This window comes from Psammomys obesus, unplaced genomic scaffold (genome assembly GCF_907164565.1).
Source record: "Psammomys obesus unplaced genomic scaffold, mPsaObe1.curated_primary_1811, whole genome shotgun sequence".
Lineage (NCBI taxonomy): Eukaryota > Metazoa > Chordata > Mammalia > Rodentia > Muridae > Psammomys > Psammomys obesus.
Genome location: NW_026594216.1, coordinates 2,401,441 through 2,422,986, shown reverse-complemented (window position 1 = coordinate 2,422,986; position 21,546 = coordinate 2,401,441). Strand labels below are relative to the sequence as shown.

At 42.6% G+C, this 21,546-nt stretch overlaps 1 protein-coding gene across 1 annotated transcript; it reads right to left on the bottom strand.

Moving 5' to 3' along the window:
• Window positions 1-1,730: 1,730 nt before the first annotated feature.
• Taf13 (TATA-box binding protein associated factor 13) lies at window positions 1,731-13,126 on the bottom strand. The gene is made up of 4 exons (XM_055618163.1): window positions 12,993-13,126; window positions 11,820-11,898; window positions 5,306-5,403; window positions 1,731-2,832 (listed from the first exon to the last, which is right to left on the bottom strand). The coding sequence occupies exons 1-4, from the start codon at window positions 13,017-13,019 to the stop codon at window positions 2,662-2,664; spliced, it is 375 nt and encodes a 124-aa protein (XP_055474138.1). The 5' UTR covers window positions 13,020-13,126; the 3' UTR covers window positions 1,731-2,661.
• Window positions 13,127-21,546: the final 8,420 nt, after the last annotated feature.

Sequence of the window (21,546 nt, the reverse complement as noted above, 5' to 3'; positions counted from 1 at the left end):
CCACATGGGTCCTGGGGATCAAACTCAGATTGCCAGTTTTGGTAGCAAGTCCATTAACTCAGTGTGCTATCTTGTCTGCCCTCAACTGCTGTTCTTTATCGTAGACTGAGGTAGCTTTTCAATTGCTCTTTGTAAATTTTAATTTCTGTATATGAGCATTCTGCCTGCAAGCATGTTTATGTGCCAACTTTCTTGCCTGGCACCTGAGGACAGAGGAGGACATTGGATCCTCTGGAGCTGAAGTTAGATGGTTGTAAGATGCCATATTTAGTGCTGAACCTGAGTCTCTGTGGAAAAAGCCAATGTTCTTTACCTTGGAGCTATCTCTCCAGCCCCTTCAAACGATTTTTTAAAGCAAAATGATCAGCTCAGTTACGCATCAAATCTCATCAACTGAAGTGTAGTATAAAAATAGCATAGAAAAACAAGATAAAAGAGCTATCATAGAGTAATGGATGCAATATCATGAGGGGTATAAATCACAAACTCAGCAGGGTGTGGTGGCGCATGCCTTTAATCCCAGCACTTGGGAGGCAGAGGCAGAGGCACATGGATCTGTGAGTTCAAGACCAGCCAGGTATACAAAGTAAAAAGAAACTTATTCACCCGCTTCAGTTGTTGTCTGGGAGGCTTACTGCCTCTGTCTGCTAACCTAGGCCTCATCCTGGAAGCTTCTAGTCTTCATAGAATCTAACCATAGGCCTAGAATGTTTTCAGCCTCTGAGACTTACTGCTTAATAAGCTCATCCTTTCTAGCTCTTTCTGAGCTCTGGGCTGGCTGGTTCAATTCTCTTGAGTCTGTGCTGTTCTGGCACAAACTCCTCTCCCAGCTGATGTATTCAATCTGGCTTCTCTCTCAGCCTCTGAATTGCTCTGCTTGGCCTCAAACTAACTCCAACAATCTGCTCTAATCTCCTGGCTCCTTCTCGTTCTCTGGATCATTTGGTCTTCACCTGAGGTCTCTCGCTGCAACCCATCTCTGTCCATCACTGTCCTGGTAAAACTGCTTCCTCTCTCTTTCTCTGCATTGCTCAAGTAGCTTTCCCTTCCACTCTTCTGAGAGTTGGGCATATCCTATTCTGTCAAATCTTTCTCTGATTCATCACTATTTCTGCCATTCAATTAGAAATTTTTTCAAACATGGGTACTTTCTTCTACATACTAACTTTACCATCATTGTTTGGGATTAAAGGCATGTACCACCATGCCTGGATCTAAGCTTTTTTCTTTTTTTTTTTTTTTTTTTGGGGGGGGGGGGTTGTTTGAGATAGGTTTTCTCTGTGTAGCCTTGGCTGTCCTGGACTCACTTTGTAGACCTGCCTATCTCTGCCTTCCACGTGCTGGGATCACAGGCGAGCACCTGGCTTTCTTTACCTGAAACTTCCTCTATATCAGGCCAGCCTTTACCTTAGAGATCTGCTTGCCTCTGTCTCCTGGGATTAAAGACATATCTGTATTCCAGCTAGATCACATAGACCTAGGAGGTCTTTAGATATGATGATTAAGATCTTGCCAGAGCAGTCATGTTCTGAATTATGCCTTTCCTGGGAGTGGAAAGCTAAGGATCTCATGTATGCCAGGATCACCACAAACTCAGTACTTCTCATCCTCCTGCCTCCTAAGATACAGATTACAGATGTGCACTACGCTAGGTTTATGAGGTGCTGAGGTTCATAACCCTGCCTCAAAATAAATAAAAAAACCAAACAAATAAATCACAAACTCAAGTATTAGCATGTTTAATTTTCCATTCTTTATTCCTTGTATTAACAGATTAAACAGGTAGTATTTCCCCAAGTCCTGATTTAGAGAAGTTAAGAAGCACCAATAAGTTTCAGAGAAACATTCAGTAACCTCCTTAAATGCAATTCTAATCCTTATTACAAGCTACACAGAATAATAATTTAATGCAGTAAGCTAAATACACACAAAGCCTGCATATCCTGAACTACAAAATGGTGTGCACAGCCACATATGGGTTTAATCAACTACACATCTTCACAATGAAAACCCTTACATTCATGTCAACAGACCACAACCCACAATGCCTGTCCTGACCTCAGCTTCGTAAGCTTTGCCATTCCTACTATCGCAGGCATTTGTTTTTAGAAGCTTTCCTGCCTTCAGTGAAGTTGAGGTCCACTAACACTTAGCAAATATCAGTTTCTTAAAAAAAAAAAAGTGTACTTTACAAAAAACTAGTAAAACAAATGATCTATTAAAACATAAACACTCTCATAAGAACTTTCAGTTCCTTAAAAGAAACACAAGCCAGTTCATTGTTTTTACTAACGTCTCCCGCCACTGTCTAAAAACTTGGATATATACAGCACACCCCTCAGCTCTCACAAAGGTCAAAAGGATGCTTAGATTGCACATCATGCGGCTATGGTACACAGCTTAGAATGTACAAGTCTACCTAAACACTGCTTCCCCTTTCAGATGAACTGCATGGTTTGTTAAACTTTAAGCTAGGAGTCATTACAACCCAGAAAACAACTCAATTACGATAAGATAAAGGAAGGCAATAAAAGCTCAAGTTATAAATCTAAAATTGAGGACCTCTTTCATCACATGCCTAGCCATAACAATATTACTGCAGACAATTATGATGTATGGTTTCCACAGAAAAATATCAAAATCTCAGAAATTACAACAGGGTCAAGATCCATAGTTGGCTTCATCAAAAGCTTTTCTAGCCCGTTTCAACTCTTCATTCATAGTAAGCAAGTCTTTAACTCTAGCAAATTTCCTTGGGTCCTTTCGTATCAGGAAGACAATATCTTCAACTTGCACTCGACCTTGTCTTCCAATCGACATTGCCTTGTGAGTCTATGACAAGGAAAACATTAATTTTGAAAAGTCAAATATTTCTGTGTTTTAATTTGCTATTAAACACATTGGTGTTTACACCTGTGAACCATCTCTCTGGTCATCTCCCTACCCTTTTTCTTTTTGTCTTGTTCTGTTGGTTTTTTTGAGACAGGGTTTCTCTGTGTGGCCTTGGCTGCCTTGGAACTCATTTTGTAGAGCAGGCTGGCCCCAAATTCAGAGATCCACCTGCCTCTGCCTCCCCAAGTGCTGCTGGGATTATAGGCGTGCACCACTGTGTCCTGCCCAGGTTGGGATTTTTAAATTGTAGTGATCTTCCTATCTTGTCTCTGGAATTCGGGGATTACAGGTATGAGCCACTATGCCAGGTGTCACCTAATGTGGTGCTGGGGACTGAACTGAGGGCCTCACACATGCTAAGGGTATGATCTACCGTAGCTACTGCTAATGTTTTTCTTCAATGATGAATTAAATACTTGCAAATGTGTGCAGGCCTTCGCATATATTAGGCAAGTATTCTTCCACCAAGCTCAGCCTTAGGCCTTGCTGTGTAGAAGGAATCTCTTATATCTGTATGGTAGCATCACCTGTCAATAAAAAGCTAATGACCTACTATAGCAGAGGCAGGAAATAGGAGGTGGGACACCCAGGAGGCAGAACTGATTCTTGGACAGAACATGGAAGATTCAGCTGGCAAGATGTGAAGAGGACAGATGCATGTTACCCAGGTACCCAGGCACGTGGCAGAATGTAGATTAGTATAAATGGGTTATTGTAAGTTATGAGCTAGTCAGGGAAGAGCCTAGCTATATGGCCTAGGTATGTGTATAAGTATTTTGAATCTCATGAGTCATTACTCTGGGAGCTTAGAGACTGGAGGAAAACCCCTGAAACATTGCTGAGTAATTTTTTCACTCTTATTCTATAGTAAGGAAATAATCCAAAATAAAGGGTGAACACTCATAAGGACTAAAAACAACCAAACTTAGTAACCCCAAACGAAGGAAAGTGGCCATTCACGATGCCAGACTGGAGCTGGAGGCATGGCTCAGATGCTAAGAGCACCAGATGACCCAGATTCATTCCCAGCACCCACATGGCAGCTCACAACTGTAACTCTAGTTCCAGAGTATCTGGAACCCTCACACACATTCAGACAAAACAAACAAACAAAAACAAGGCACATAAAATAAAAGATAAATCTAAAAAAAAAAAAAAAAAAAAAAAAAAGATGCCAGACTCAGGGTTGGAGATGTAGCTTGGTGACAATACATTTGCCAAGCATTCAAGAGGCCCTGAGTTCAATCAGTAGCACCACAGAGGAAAACCACCTGTAATAAGTAACTCACACAATAAGGTTATGATAATCAGAAAGCAGTCTGAGCTCAGCTGCATACTCTGTCTAGCACACATAAAGCCTTGGGTTTGATCACCAGCAGTGAATAAATAGGCCTGATGACACAGCCTATAGCCCCAACACTCAGGAAGTAGAGGCAGGAGGGTCAGAACTTCAAGATTGTCTATAGTTATACAGTGAGGCCAACCTGAAATACATGATACCTTGTCTCAAGAGGGGAAAAAAAAAAAAAAAAGAAATTCAGACAAATTTTTTGTAGCTACTAAAATGATTATGATAAAAAAACAAGAAATGCATATTGTAAAACACAATAGTAAAATGAATGTTACTATTATGATATTAGGTGCCTTAATTTTAATTTTTGTTTTGTTTTTCTTTGGAGAGGGCTCCCAAAGATTAAAAAAAGAAGAAGAAAAAAAAAAAATCTCTGGGCTGGAGAGATAGCCTAGCAGTTAAGAGCACTGGCTGCTCTTCCAGAAGATAGGAGTTCAATTCCCAGCACCCACATGGCAGCTCACTCAGATGTACATGGAGACAAAACACCAATCCACATGAAATAAAAATTTTTTAAAAAATCCCAATGAGTGCACATACATTTAAATAAATACTGGAAGAAAAAGAACTTAGGCTGGATGAGATCACAGGCAATATTTATTAATTTTACTCAAGGATGTTATGTTTTTACAAATAAAACTCGGAGACTGGAGAAATGGTTCAGTGTTTAAAAGCATTCATTGGTGTCCTTCTAGAGGACTGGGGTTCAATTCCTAGCACCCACCTGGCAGCTCAGAACCATCTGTATCTCCAGTTTCAGGGGACCCAACACCTTCTCCTGGCTTCTAAGAGCACCAGGCACACACATGGTACACAGAAATACTTGTAGGCAAAACACCCATACACATAAATGAATAAATCAAAAAACAAAACTCAGAAGTGCTGAAATACATTTATCTCAATGGCAAATAGAGGCCAGGAACTTGCACAAAGCAGGTACTCAAATGAATAACTTATTTCAAAAGTTTTAGTGTTATCTAAAGCTTAGAATTTCAAATCTTCAATTAACTAAAAATTAGAAAAATAACAACAACAACAAAAATAGACACAAAACTGTCTTACCATTTCAGTAATGAACTCTATGACGAGATCTTCGAGAATATCCACGGACTCGGTGTAAGGATTCTGGTCATCCCCAAACCCATACATCATACACCGTACTGTGAACGAAAGAGCTTCGATTACTCACAGACTAATCACTTTCACTAGAATCTTTTCCACAACAACCAGAATTAAACCTAATTATAAACAATGGTTTAAAGACAATTATGGCTAGTACTACATGGCTTTTTAATCCCAGCAGTCATGAATCAAAGACAAATCCATCTTAGTTCAGGTCCAGCCTGGTCTACACAAGACCATGTCTCAAACAAATTATTACAATTGTGTCTCCAAGATCTAAGCAGTCTTAGGACCAAGTCTTACTATTTAGCCTCCATAAATCTCCCTTCCTTCCAAGCTACTAAACCCTAATGTTATTATTTCTCTCATCTCTGTCTGTCTGTCTCCCTGTTACACAGGGTTTCTCTAGCCCTGGCTGTCTGTCCTGAACTCACTTTAGACCAGGCTGGCCTTGAACTCACAGAGATCAGCCTGACTCTGCCTCCCGAGTTCTGGGATTAAAGGCTGGGCCACCACACCTGGCACAATAGCTTAGCCTCTCCTGCAAATGATACGGAAGTGTGAGAGGTAGTGGAGCATTGGAAGAGTGAAGTCAGAAGGGTCTCCAACATCACCACAGGGGAAAGGGCAGGAGAGAAAGTGCTCCAATTACCTTCTTACAGGAAGAAACAGGCTAAAGCCCTTTCAGGCTTCATCTGAAAGAACAAAATATACAAAGGAGAAGAAAAGTCTAATTCAGAGTAATAAAAATAACTATAAATAGCTAAAACCTATTTAGTCTTTCCTATAGGCCAGATACTGTTTTAAGGCTTTTCATATACAATTCACTTAATTCTGAAATTAAGGCCTGTGTGACAGGCCTCTTTGATTTAGATACTATTGATATCCCTGTTCTGTAGCTGAAAAACTAAGGCACCAAGAAAAGTGACCTACCCCAAGGTCACACAGCTAGTTAAAAAGTGCACATTGAATGTGACCCCAGCTGATCTGTCTCACAGCAGTAATGCACTCCTTTGTAGCTTAAACAGATAGGACTCATAGGATGTTTAACCTGTCATGTATGTATTCCAATTACTCCACAGACAAGCGTCACACACTGTCTGTACACACACATTTCTGGGAAGAACTGTAATTTTGTCAGGTTTTCAAAAAGATATATAAATGCTCTCAACGCTTGAATGTTGTCCACCTTTGGAGGAAGAAAGGCATTTAAGACAGAGTGCCATGTGCCCCAGGCTCTCAATCTCCCTATGTAGCCAAAGCTGGACTTAAAATTCTTGATCTTCTGCTCCTACCTCCCACGTGCTAAGGTTACAGAGATGCACCACCATACTTAGCCTTTTGTTTGTGACAGTATCTCCCTATGTAGACCAGCCTGGCCCAGAACTCTCAATCCTTCTGCTTCTGACTCCTAAGTGCCAGAGTTGCTTTTATATTAATCTCAGAAGTGACCATAAGTATACACACATAAATCTGACCAGGTTGTTCTTAGGACATGCCCAATTTACTGTATGCAAGTTTTTTGTTTTGCTTTTGTGTTGTGTTTTTGTTTTTCAAGACAAGGTTTCTCTGTGTAGGGCCAGCTGTCCTAGAACTTACAAAAATCTACCTCCCTCTGTCTCCAGAAGTGCTGGGATTAAAGGCTTAGGCCACTATGCCCAGCCTCCAACTTTTTACAAGACAGGGTCTTACCATGTAGCACTAGCTGACCTGGAACTCAACAAACAGACCAGACTGGCCTGGAACTCAGAGATTTCCCTCCCTCTGCCTCTCTAGTGCTGGGTTAAAGGTAAGCACCACCATAACTAACTATAGAAAATTTAAAGATTAGAGTATACTTCTTTCTTTTTAATTTTATTTACATTGGTGTTGTGTTCTGCCTCTATGTATGTCTCTGTGAGGGTGTCAGATCCCCTGGGAACTGGAATTACAGACTGTTGGGAACTGCAATGTGGGTGCTAGGATTTGAACCCACGTCCCTTTGAAGAGCAGCTGGCGCTCCTAACTGCTGAGCCGTCTCTCCAGCCCTGGACTACACTTCTAAAAAAAGAAATAAGTATATTGTAATTCCTTTTACATTGTTTTTATTTCTATTATCATTATCAAATTAATTACTTGAGACGGAAGGGGTTGACAGAGTCTCTCCACATAGCCCAGGCTGGCCTCAAATTCATAACCCTCTTGCCTCAGTTTCCTGAGTATTGCGATTACAGATATGTATCACTATATTCTGCCTTAGAATAATTCCTCCTTAGAAGTAAAAGAGATGAAAGGAAAGGGGTGACTTGGAAGCCAGCATGGAATACTGTGTTCATAATGCCAAGACATTTTAGGTCCCTACATGGAAGGAAGAAAAGAACTATAGGAACCAATATTCTCTTTCTTTTTGAATTCTATTTTTAAAACTTGTCTTTTTAAGAGACAATTTTAGACTTACAAATGAGTTATAAAAATAGGAGAGTTCCCATATGCCCAGTATCTAGCCTCCCCTTACAACATTTATATAACAAATATTCATCCAAACTAAGAAATCAGCAGTATACAAGTACCTTATTCAGATTGTACCGATTTTTCCACTTGGTCCATTTTCTGTTGAGATTCCTTGTTTCTATCACACACACACCCCCAACACACACCAGAGCTTCACACATGGTAGGCAAATGCCCTTACCACTGAGCTATACTCCCTAGGCCATCAGACTCCACTCTAATAACCTGTTACACTTCTGTAGTTTTCTCCATCCAACCTGTAGAAACTCCTTAGCTCTTCCCTGTCTCTTAAGAGCGCAACAAGTACTTACAAAGAATCTTAGTCATATCTTGCAGACTGTTCTGTCTGCTGTCTTTTCATGATGATACTGAAGCTAGAATGCTTTTACACACTATTAGAAAGGACACCAAATCAAAATGTTATCACATCAGGGGTACATGCCAATATATCATTGACTAACTCTTGATCAGTATGTAAACTGTTATGATTTCCCACAATGAGCTGTTTTTTTCCTTAAATATTTGAGGACAATACCCATCATGAACATTTTCACCTATTTCATTGGGAATAGAAAACTTACATTATATAAGATGTACATATTTAGGGCTGGAGAAATGGCTCAGCAGTTAAAAGCACTAGCTATTCTTCCAGAGGTCCTGGGTTCAGTTCCCAGCAGCCACATGGTGCTCACAACCATCTAAAATGACATCTGATGCCCTCTTCTGGCATGCAGGCATAAATGCAGATAGAACAGTCACATACATAAAAATACATTGGAAAAAAAAAGATGTATTGTAGTGTTATTTATTTTGTGTGCCTGGCCCTTTTAAAAGAAACTATGCCCTTGAGTGTCAGTTGGCTCTGGGACTTCTAGGAATAGGAGAGGGTATAAAAAGTCAACAGAGGCTGAGAGAGATTGAGGAATAGGCAGGGGGAGGTCCCAGCTGGCAGAAGAGCAGGGTCAAAGAGCAGGGACAGAGAAGGCAGTTGGTGCTTGAAGAAGATTGAGTAGGGCTAGAGGAGAGGGAGAGGGAGAGAGAAAGAGGGAAAGGGAGAGGAGAAGGGAGAAAGGAGAGAGAGAAGAGGGGAGGAGCGGAGATGAGAGAGATAAAAGGGGAAGGGAAGGAAAGGGAGGGGAGGCAAGACCGAACAGAATGAAAATAGGAGACAGTTGAAAGTTAACTGGGCTAGCAGAGTGAGAAGAGAAGACAGCTGGTGACAGTTGAACCAGGAGAAGCTGAGAAAATATTGTTAGGAGACAGAAGAACAATGAAGAACTCACACAAAGTAGTGAAGAGAATAAAAAAAAAAAAAGACGAAAAGCTACATTTGGAGACCCATGTGGTGGCCTGTTTGTGGAAAAAGAAACATTAAAAGAGAAAAAAGCTACAAGGTACATATTTAGAAGTTGACTGTATTTGGTTAAAGGGTCAGTAAGGCATAGTATCAGAGCCATCACGATCTTAGACCCTTTACTGCTTGTATGTGCATGCACATCTGTGAATGTTTGATGAGTACCTCTGTGTAGTTCTGTGTTGTCTTATCACACGGGCAACTGCCAGCATTCAAAGCTATGCCCTCAGCCTCAAGATCCTCTAGGCCTAAGAATGCTTCTTAAAAAGCAAATGACAATGGAAACTGAAACTCTGTTACAATAACAAAAAGAAATCTTTAGAGTTAAGAGACTTGACTCAAGGAGTCAAGTTCCTACCCAGCATGCACAAAGCCCTGGGTTTGATCCCCAGCACTGAATAAAAAAAATCCCTGCACTCGGAACTGGAGGCAGTAGGATAAGAAATTCAAGGTCACCTTTATATAGCCAGCCTAGGCTATATAAAACCCTGTGTTAAAACAAACAAACAAACATGACCATACCTTTAATTCCAGTGCTCAGGGAGGCAGAGGCAAAAGGATCACTATGAGTTCCAGGCCAGCCTGGTCTACAAAGTGAATCCAGGACAGCCAAGGCTACACAGAAGAAACCCTGTCTGGAAAAACCAAAAAACCAAAAAACCAACAAAATAAAAATCCAGCCAAACAACCAAACAAAAAACAAGTAAGCAGGCCAACACAAACAGATATACTAGATATACTAATGTGGGGTGGGGGAAGCCCCAGAGGTCTGAAAATATACATACAAGTAACATTATACAGACAGAACAAGTCGTACTAACATATTTATTAACATATGTGTGTGTGTGTATATGTGTATACAACAATAACAAACGAAGCAATGAATTTGAAAGCACAAGGAGGGGTGTATGAGGGCTTCGGAGAGAGGAAAGGAAAGAAGGAAATGTGATTATATTTTTTCAAAAATGGCCCAGGGAGATAGCTTAGCAGGTAAGGGCACCTGCTGCCAAGCTTGAGGACCTGAGTTCCATCACTGGGATCCACGTGGTAGGACAGAATCATGGAGGCAAGAGGAACAGCAGTTTAAGGCCAACCTGGACTATATTGCAAGAGCCTGTCTGAAAAAACAGCAAAAATAGAGGAGAAATGAAGATTCTATTTGGTCAGCGAGAGAAGCCTGTGAAGATTCCAAATTTTTGTTATCACAAAGGTAAAGCAACTGAAACTTAAGATTTGGACAAGTAACAGTGTAAGCAACGATTCTGGAGTGCTTTGGTGTAAGGATCCTTTTCATATGCACCCATGATAAGAAGTAAAACCACATATAAGTTATGTGATTAGCACCAGGGAAAGAGAATAGGAAACGGTCAGACTTGAATGAAAATGAAAATACTGGAAAGGATATTTTTGTTGTTGTTTTGAGACAGGGACTCTCATAGGCCAAGCTGGCTTCAAACTCACTATGTAGCTGAGGATGACCCCAAACTCCAAATCCTTCTGTCCCTACCTCTCCCAAGAGCTGGGGTCACAGGTATGTGCCACCATGTGTAGATGGAAAAAGATTCATACTCTCAAAGGCTGATCTTGCGGTTTCAAGAATTTTTAGATACTACTGCACTCAGGCATTCCTAAGTGTATGTTGCTGTACTTATCACTGCTCATCCAAGGACCCCAGATGTGGAGATGGAGAGTACATTTCCACAGTGCCTTTCAGGAGTTGGTATGGGCATGACAAGAAGAAACACCTCGCTGCTGCCCCAGGGCCTAACTTGTCTGCTGAAGGCCTATGCCAGAAGGCTAGCACATTCCTCTACATACCAACTTTGGAGCCATCTTGACATATACGAGGCAGAGGGGACACACTTTTAATCCCAGCACTCAGAGGCAGAGGACCATAGCTCTCTGAGTTGGAAGCCAGCCTCGTCTACAAAGTGAATTCCAGGACAGCCAAATATACACAGGAAAACTGGATCTCAGAAGACACCCCCCCCCAAAAAAAAAAAAAAAAAAAAAAAAGCCAGGAGCGGTAGTGCAATCCTATAATCCCAGCATTGGGAAAGGTAGAAGCAGGTGGATCTCTGTGAGTTTGAGGCCAGCCTGGTCTTCAAAGTGAGTCCAGGACAGCCAAGGCTACACAGAGAAACTGTCTCAAAAAACCAAAAATAAACAAATAAAATAAAACCTTGCCTCAAAACCAAAACAAACAGGTGATCCTTTTTTATGTCACACACAGAATTAGGATAGATGACTCAAAAAACAGTTGTGTTGAACATATTGGGATTGCACCTATAATCCCAATACTTGAGAGGTGAAGGCAGAAGAACCACCACCAATCCAAACCTAGCTTGGGCTACACAGTGAACACCAGGGTAGCCTGGGCTATATTAAACACTACCTCCCCCCACATCTGCCTGACTCTGCCTCCCAATGCTAGGATTAAAGGGAGGAGCCACCCCTTCCCGGATATAAAAACTATACAAACACAACAGTCAAAACAGACAACTTTATAGGCAAGTCTTTGCACATTCAGAGAACAATAAATCTCCTTGGAAAGGATATCCAGAAACTTTTACCATCTATACAGAAGCATTGCAACGTAAGCACCACTTACATTCCTTGGAGAAAAGTCTCTTTCTTCTCCCCTGTCCACCTTCTGCTCCTCCTCCAATTTCTTCACTTTCCTCCTCAAACTAGAAATGTAAAAATATAGACACGTCAAACGATTGCGCTGCATTTAATATTCCAGTACTTCCCTTCCGTTCTCTCTTCCCTTTGGGGGGTGCTATAAATTGAACCTAGGAACTTAAGATGCTTAACCAGTGAGCTACAACCCCAGTACCAGACCATTTTCATTTTCATCTTTTTTTTTGTTTTTGAAAGACATTACTTGTGCACGTGTACCTATAGAGACCAAAATAGGGTATCCAATATCCTGGAGCCGGAGTTCCAGGTGACTGTAGGTTGCTGGCTGTGTGACAGTTAAGTGCTCTCTCTCTGGACTTTGTCTTTGAGACAAGGTCTCACTCTGTAGCCCTGTCTGCCTGGAACTCACTGAGATCCACTTGTCTCTGCCTCCTGAGTGCTGGGAATTAAGCTGTGCCCTATCATGCCCAAAGACCCCTTCTCGTTTTCAATAACAAGCTGAAGCAAACAGCATCATGAGAATCACGAAAACTTAGCATCAAGGGCTCTTAAGACCTAGTCGAATTCTCAAGTCATACAGGAAGGCTTCTATTATGGCCCCTGACAACCCCTCACCTTCTGTGTGTAAAAGTTCTTATGACCTCAGGTTCTGGGTTTTGTTTCAGCCAACTAAACTGTCAGGCGATGCTACTGTAACAGACCTGACACTGGTCATCAGAACCAACATTTACTAAGCACTTGTCAATACAGGGCTAATATTTCCTTAAGTGGGCCCGGCCCTCTCTCACGACAAGAAAACCTATGCCTGGAGTTAACTTGCTCAGAGAAAAAGGAGAATTTGGACTTCAAGCTTCCTGACTTTAGTTCATCGTTTCTGAGCTATCTTTTCTAGTTCCGTTTAGCAGCTGGGCTGCCGGTTCCGCAGTATAAACGAGGTGTCTCAAAGTGTCCGGCAGATCCAGCTCAAAGGGAGCCCTCTTCCACTCCTCCTTCCCGTCTTGCCCCGCGCACTAAGGTAAACTCGAGAAAAACACCGCGAAGCCCCGGAACGCTCGGCGGGATTCCCTAAGGAACACGCAGGTCAGACTCTGCACCCGCTAGTGGGCTCGAGGGAGCGAGGACTTCGGCTGCGCTCACTCACGGTGGGGTCTTCCTCCTCATCGGCCATCCTAGCGGCCCGCCAGCCTTCTGAGCCCGCCCTCGGGCCGCCAGCCGGCTTTATAGGATCCTGTGCGTCACTTCCGGCGGCCCGCCGCGGCTCCCGCACGAGTACATGTTCATTCTCTTAACCCGGGCTTCGAGATTGGCTCGAAAGCGGTGACGCGCTCGTAGGCGTGGAATCCTGGAGAAGGAATTAAACATTCCAAAGAATCTAGGGCGGGTGTTATGATCCTTTGCTAAACCCCTGCTCTATCTCAAGTTCAAGACCAGCCAAGGCTTTTTGAGCCCAAATTTGAGGAAACAAACGATAAGTTTGTGTATTTACATACCTGTAATTTCAGTTACAGGTGAATGAATTTTACAGTTACAGGCGATGAATTTTAACTCTGTGTGGGTACCCAAACCCACACAGACATACTTTTTTTTTTTTAAATATGATCTTTTCACATATATGTGTGTGTGTGTGTGTGTGTGTGTGTGTTTTGCCTGCATGTATGTGTACCATGTATGGACAGTGCCATAGAGGCCCAAAGAGGGCATCCGATTCCCTGGGATGGGAGTTAGATGATTGTGAGCGGCTATGTAGGTGCTGGGAAGCAAACCCAGGTCTCCAGAAAAGCAGCCAATGCTCTTAACCACAGAGACATCTCTCCTGCCCCGTTAATACGCATAACCTTTAAAGTATATAATAAATCGGGTTTGGGAGGTGGTGTTTCCTTTTTTTGTTTTTGTTTTAATTACAAAGGATGTCCTGGAGAAATGGTTCAGCCAGCAAAAGCTCTATCGGAGTAAGTCTGAACACCAGATTCAATCTCTGGAATCTATATAAAAGGTGAAAGGTGAGAAAACAGACTCCACACGGTTGTCCGCTGGCTTCCATACACAATAATAAAGAATTTTTAAATTAGTAAAGAGCTGAGTGTGGGGGTGCATGCCCTTAATCCCAGCCTGTGGGAACAGAAGCGGGGTGATTTCCGTGAGTTCCAGTCCAGCCATGGCTACATAGTTAAAACAGGAAAACAAAACAAACAAAAAAAAGAGACATTACATGTGTTAGAAAGGTTGCAGCATAGAAAAAGTGGGACTAGAGCATAAAGGAACAAATAAAAAGCAAAGGCCTGTGGAAGGGCCACTTATGCTAGCAGGCCATAAACTCTGAAGGATGGATAATTCAACCTCTTAACTTGAACTCCAAAACAAAGTGAAAAACACAACAAAACTGGAGTGTGATGAGCAGAGCAGACATAAAGCAGAGTGAACAGCCCTGCTGTACTCCTACAAGGAGTTCAGAGTGGACCTCAGAGTCAAGCTTAGAGTTGGAAGGGAGATGTCGAATGACAGAAAAACATGTCTCCTGGCCAGCCATTACTGAGGGTGGACAGGGTTCAGAGGTCAAGAACCTACAGAAATGAATTACTTTGGTTTCGGGAACTGTTGTTTAGCCAAAACGAGGGATCTTTACAAAATGGAGTGGCCCTGGCTGACGGTTTTCTCTGAATTGAAATATTCCGCACAGGAGGAAGAGGGGCTCACATCTCACATATCTGGGAGAACAGAAACTTAGAAGATTCTTGAGGGCCTGGCCCCACCAGGTTAAAATGGAATAATTAACAACTGGGGGAGGAGACTGAGCAGCCGAACTCGTAAAGAGAAGAGAGTCTCAGGCAATATAGCTGTTTACCAGCTGCACACAGAGCTGCGGGGGTGCAGCCTTCTGAGTCGCCATCTGTGTCTAGGGGAGCTTTTCTGTGATCGACCCTCGTATGTACGTAGCTCATCACCCATAATCTTGTTGGTTTGCCACATTTGACACCGGTGCGATTGTTACTTGGGTTTGTTGTTGAGTCTGCCACACAGCATTCTTCCTCACAAAGTCTGACATTCCAGTTCTACGCAACCACACTCAACTATCCGTGCAATAATCTTCAAGTTTTTTTGCATTGTTTGTGTATCGTGTGTATCTGTGCAAACGTGCCACGGTGCTTGTGTGAATGCCATCTTGCAGGAATTAGTTCTGTCCTTTCACTGTGTGGATTACGGGGACTGAACTCAGGCTGTCAACCTTGGCAGAATGTGCCTTTATCCAGTGGGCCATCTCCCGGGCCCTGCGACAAATAATTGGCAAGCAGCTGCCAAATATTCAGCATCAACAAAATGAGAAACAGTGCAGGTGAACCTTATAGTGTAACAGGCTATTGGATTTGATAACACACATTAGAAGCTTATACTGGGGAATGGGACCCAAGGTCAGAGGAAGCCTCCTTCGAGCAGATGGGGATTCAGCTAAGGCCTGAGAGATGCATGGAAAGAGCTAGTAAAGAAGAAGGCAGTGGGAGACAGACTCCTTTTGAATTTTTCCTCTCCAGCTTTTGGTCATAGTCTTTTCCCACTGGAATGTTTTCCTGCCTTTTGAGACCTTGCATGCTTTTCAGTCCCAGTGAAATGTCTGCTGTTTATAAAGCCTTCTCTGACTGAAGGCAGTTTCTCGTTCCTCCCCCAGCACTTAGTTTTCATTTTTCTTGGCCAACTCTCACTCTCTGCTTCATTTTCTGATTGTTTCTATATGCAGCTTATCTGTTTCTACTAAAGCCTAAGCTCACTAAGAACAGTCTGTTTCTCATCCATCTCCTGACTCCCTAAGGTTAGCGCATTCCTTACACTTAGACGGCTGAAAACAAATGTGTGGAGCCTTGACATCCCTTTTAAAGAATTTCCATTCAGATGAAGCTATTGTTGCAAGCTGTGCCTTCAGGACTGAACTTATTCTTGGGTTAAACCAGAATGCTCTGGTCATGGTCCCCAAGACTGATTGGCATTCAGCACAATGACCACAAACAATTGTAACAAACAGGCCACTGTTCTTGGACTGACAGGCATTTGGCAAGAACTGCCAGCTCTCCAGTGTCAGCTGAAGCGAACTGATGAAGGAGCATAAATTGAGGCGCCCCAGTCCAGTGGGGCTCTATTTATCCCTTGGATCTGTGCTCTAAGAGCCAGTGACCCAGGCTTTAGCCTAATGTGAAACATGTCTGCAGGAGATTGATGGCACCGAGGCTGCTGGGGCTTCTGGCAAAACAGAAACATAATGCTTGGGATAAGATCATCGAAGATCAATATGGATGAAGAGCCCTGAAATGTGATACAATGCAGTAACAAGCACAAGGGAGCTTTGAGGCTACACAGACGTAGGTCCAGATCCCAGCTACCCACAGGCTCTCATTCATGAAACTTCTTTTAGACTCTCATTTGGTTTTTCTCATTTCAAAATATTCTGCAGATAGCTCGGCGTGGTGGCGCACACCTTTTATCCCAGCACGCAGGAGGCAGAGGCAGGTGGATCTTTGTGAGTTTGAGGCTGGCCTGGTCTACAAAGCAAGTGCAGAACTATACAGAGAAACCCTGTCTTGAAAAACCCAAAATAAAAAATAAAAAAATATATATTCTGCAGATATTTTACAAAATGTCACATGTACAATGACTGTCTGCTCTTAAACCTGTTTATTCAGCAGTCTTACTCAATATGTTTTTTTCTCTTGGGGGCAAGAACTTATTTTTGCTTCTATTTCTGCAAAATATAGCAAGTGGCCAACATATCATAGATATTGGTAAATACTTTTTAAACAAATGAGTGTCACCAACAGTGGCTAGTGTTGATGGAGTAATGCTTCGTGTCAGCTATTATGGTAAATAGTAGTTTCTTAATCAAATAACCCTAGAAAGGATTTACCATTTTAATGACATTTTACACAGGAGAAAACAATATGTTTGTATAAGCTGATGAAATGACCGCTTCCTGGTATGGGAAGCTTTTATTGTAGATATCAGAGAGAGAACAGCCAGAGGCATCTGGAAAAGTCCAGAGCAGAGAGAGAAAATAGTAGACGGAACGTGGCGAGAAGACTGGGCATAGCCAGGACGAGGGAAGCAGGAAGAAGTAGAGAAAGCAAGTGTGAAAACAGTAGGTGCAGGAACCAAAGGGGAAAATAGTAAAAATAGCCGGGGTTCAAGAAGGATCAGTAGCTGTCAGGAGAGAAGCCCTGAGCTGGAGGAAGTTTAGAGTAGGAGAGGAGGTGAGAAGGATGAGGATGCTAGCTGGCATGGGTGTGTGTAACAGGTACTTGTGATACTGAGGGAGTCTGGAGGCCAGCATGTGCTTGGATTGCTAGGAAATGGCTCCTTTTGATAGACTGTAACAAGGTTTACAAATTCCTGAGGAATGCTGGATTTTATCTGACTTCTAGAAATCCTCTCGATAGTCCAGGTTGAGCTCATTTCTAGATATTTGGATTGCTTTTGGAGTTTGGGAAATTTGGACCTGACAGACATATATTCATGCATGTATATATATAATTCTGTTGAGTCAGGATCTACTCAGCCCTGGTTGGCCTCAAATTTGCTATGTAGACCAGACTTGTCTTGAATTCACAAAGACTGCATTATCTGCCTCCCAAGTGCTGGGATGACAGGCATGAGCCACTATGCCCAGTTGGTGAGGAGACAGAAACTAGTCAGGTAGTTTTAGGGTAAGAACCCTGTTTTTGTCATTATTCTGTTGCTGTGAAGAGACACCACGACGGTGGCAACTCTCAGAAAGGAAAGCATGTAGTTGGCTTGCTTACAGTTTCGGAGTCTTTGTCCATGACCGTCACGGCAGGGAGCATGGTGGCAGGCATAGTGCTGGAGAAGTAAGATCTAAGTCCTGATCCATAGGCAGAGAGGGTTTGGGGGGGCTGTGCCTGGGCATGGGGCAGCTTTTTAAACCTCAAAGCCCACCCCCAGTGACACACCTCCTCCAATATGGCCATACCTACTAATCCTTCTGAAAAAGTGTTACTCCTTGACGACTAACAAATTCAAATGTATGAGCCTATGGGGGCCATTCTTTTTTTTTTTTTTCCTAGACAGGGTTTCTCTGTGTAGCCTTGACTGTCCTGGACATCTGGCCAGGCGGGCTTCGAACTCACAGAGATCTGCCTGCCTCTGCATCCCCCAGTGCTGGGATTACAGGGGCGCAATGGCTCTTCTGTTAAATGAAGCTTCCTGCTTTGGAAACACCTGAACATTTTGTGTGTGCACCAACTGAACAGACCTCCTCCCAACACTTTGCCTTAGTTTCAGCCATCAGTGATTAAAATCCTCCAGGCTAGCAGCTTGATGGTGGGAGCTCCGCTTCCTGGTGCCCACCCCTGCTTCTTTCCCTTATGTTTCCTGTGATAAAACTTTTAAACTCACCCTCTGCGAGATGTGAATTTCTTTTTTCAAATTCACAAAAGGAGAATCTGAAGCCACTGATTCGATGAGCTCCTGGCACCTTAAGTCCTGGATTGAAACATACCTGAAGCAAGAGACAAAACTTGCATCAAACTCAAGGACAGCACTTCCCCAAAGTATTTTTATTGAGCATATTTTTTAGAATATATAAATCTTGTTAAGCAGGATATCAAATTATGAATTTTCTGTAAAAGTGATAGTTGAGGTCAGCAAAATGGCTCAGAAGGTAAAGGGGCTTGGTGCCAAACCTGACAATGTTGTTATAAAGAAAAAAAAAAAAAAGCAATCATTCAATTTTACCAATAAAGACTGAGGAGTCAGATGCTGGGATTAAAATTTACTACCTCAGAGAGGCAGAGAAAGCGCCCAGCTGATCTTCCTACTCAGCCAAGGTCCCAGAAGGAAAGAGCCTTTCCACTCAGCCAAAAGCCCTAGGCCAAGAGCTTGCTAGCTCAGCTGACAGCCAAGGAGAAAAAAAAACTGAAAGCTAAAAGCTAAATAGTTCCTTCTTCTCCATGCTGTTTTAAATACTCTTCTCTCAAAGTCCCTCCTTTCTACTTAATCCCTGACAGCTAGTTTCTTGCTCCTCTGTCTATTGACCTACGGTTAACTTTATTAAATCCTGTGTACAGAAAGCTCTTGGATTAAAGTTATGTGCTAGGGCTGGGCCACTCACCATAATCACCTGTTAACAATAAACAAAGTTCTTGGGTTAAAGGTTAGGGCTGAACCACAACAAATAATAAACCGGTTGTTAGAGTTCACAAACTCAGGGTTCACAGTGGGGTCAAATATCCTGCATCAACCAGAGTTTAGTCCCTGGGTAGCACATGGAAGAAGGAGAAAACTCACTTCCCCAAGTTGTCTTCTGATCTCTATATGTGCACACACACACACACACACACACACACACACACACACACACACTGAATAAATATATTTAAAAGGAAAGTGATATTTCAAGCCATGGAGCAGAATGGAGTTAATAATGAGAAAAATGGACTCTGTTTACAGATATATTAAGAAAAAGTGAGAAATAACTTCAGAGAATGGGAGGGACTTCAAGGAAGAAAGCCCCCTTTCTTTTCTTTGTTTTACACTTCTGGGTTTGAACCCAGAGCCTTGAACATACTAGGCATATGCTTTACTACTGAGCTACATCCTAGCCCTTGTTCTGTATTTTGAAATGAAGTCTTACTACATGGCCCAGGGTGATCTGAATCTCTCTCTCCCTCTCTCACTCTCTCTCTCTCTCTCTCTCTTACCCGAGTTGGCCTCTAACTTGACATCCTTTTACTTCAGCCTGTTTTGTTTTATTCTTTTTATGTGTGAGTGGTTTGACTGCACGTATGTATGTGTACCACAAGCCTGCTTGTGTGTCCACAGAATCCAGAAGACCAGTGTGGGGCTGATGTAGAAGAAACTCAAAGTAATAAAACTGATGTTATAAAGGACTTAGTAATAGATTTGCTTGGAGGACTTTAAGTCACACAAGTGGAATTTAGCTAAAGAAACACTGCTTCCAAAATACTCAAAGATAAGTCGCGTGCTACCCAGGCCTGGTAGGTAATTTAAGATGCTAGGACGTAATGTTTATTCATCAGGGATGACCTGTTGCCAATAGGTCGTTTCTGCCATTAGACATACCTCTAAGTGGGTAGCTCAAGAGGGCATGCTAGGGTCATAACCACCATTAAGTCCTGGTCTGCAACTAATTCCCCATGCTCTTAACAGGAAAGACATAGTTCTGCCAGGTGGACAAGATAACCCGGCTAACAGCTATTCGAGAAAAACCAGTACTGGTATAGTTAAAATAATGCTGGCAATAGGTGATATTTTTGCTTTGTAAATCTCTTATGTGCCTAAGTGGCTAGACTTGAAGTCTCTTCTCTCTGCTTAAATTGATCAAAGTGTAACCTGGGGCTGGGACCTGAAAGAGAGTTAAGCCTGACAGTGCTTGTGGACTGCATAAGCCAAAATATGAGTTAGTGAGATCTTCCGTCAAGGCCAACTCCAGTTAGGCATCACCCACAGTGGGCCAGGCACCTTCCTGCAGAGTTTTCCCTTCATCTCCAAGTGGGAGGAGCAATTTCTCAGTAGGAAGGCATATTGTTTCTGTAGCAGGATCTCCTGGAAGAAGAGGAAGTTGTGAGCCATCACTCTGGTGTTGGAAACCTAACTTCAGCTCTTAGCAAGTGCTGTTGGCCAGTGACCCACCTCTATAATCCTATCTTGGTTTGTGGAAAGCCCACACATGTGCAGTCCGAGTGACTGTATTAGCGATTACATTCGTCTTTTTCTAAGTCTCTTCTATTTTTTGATGCTGTAATTTCCTAAGGACTCTTTCCTACGTTAAACTTTGTTGTAGCTGTTGCTGCTGCTGCTGGTTTCCCCCTCCCCTTGACTCTCTCCATTCCAAACCTTCACAGCCAGCAGATGGCAGTGTTAGCAGGAATGGACAGAATTCCTAGGTTTTTGACGGCCGCGATCATGATTGAGTGCAGCACTATGAGGGAGACTCAGTAAAGCAGACGGATCTGTCTATAATTAAAGGTCCTAGTTTACAAAGCAGAACCCATACCTTTGTCTCCTGCATTCCACACCATCATTTCATCATCTTGTCAAAACATCCCCAGAGAAGCCATGATAGGGCAGATTTCTGAATAAAGTGGCTGAGGTGACTTAAATTCAGGAGATAAACAAACCGTCTTGTTAGTTTAAGGAAAATAAAAGCCCATTCTACAGGAAGTCGTCCGAATGGCTCTGACTACGGAGAGCTTTAAGATCTGAAATACGTGGTTTTGGTTATAAAGTTCCTTATTTTGTTTACTAAAGTCAGACTCAGCTTGGCTAGATTTCCACCAGGAGAAGCCACTCAGCAAAGGGCAGTCCCAGAAGTCTGAGCAACTACTGCTGCGTCCCTCTCCTTCCTCAGACTCTTGTTGGGTTTCAGATGCTACAGAACACAGTACTACTGCACAGCACAGAAACAAAACAAAACAAATGTAAAACAAAACAAAACAAAAACAAATTGTGTCCCCCCAGAAGACAGGTTCAAGGCTCCTGAAGGGGTGTTGTTTTCACCTTGCTTTGGTAAGATGAAGTGACCCTGCCATAGTATACACGTGAGCTACCTCATGTGCGGTTCCTTAGAGAGTCAGCCAGCTTCCCAGTGTTTTCTCTTGAAACTGTATCTGATTTTTCTTACCAGTTGTGACACACACACACACACACACACACACACACACACACACACACACACA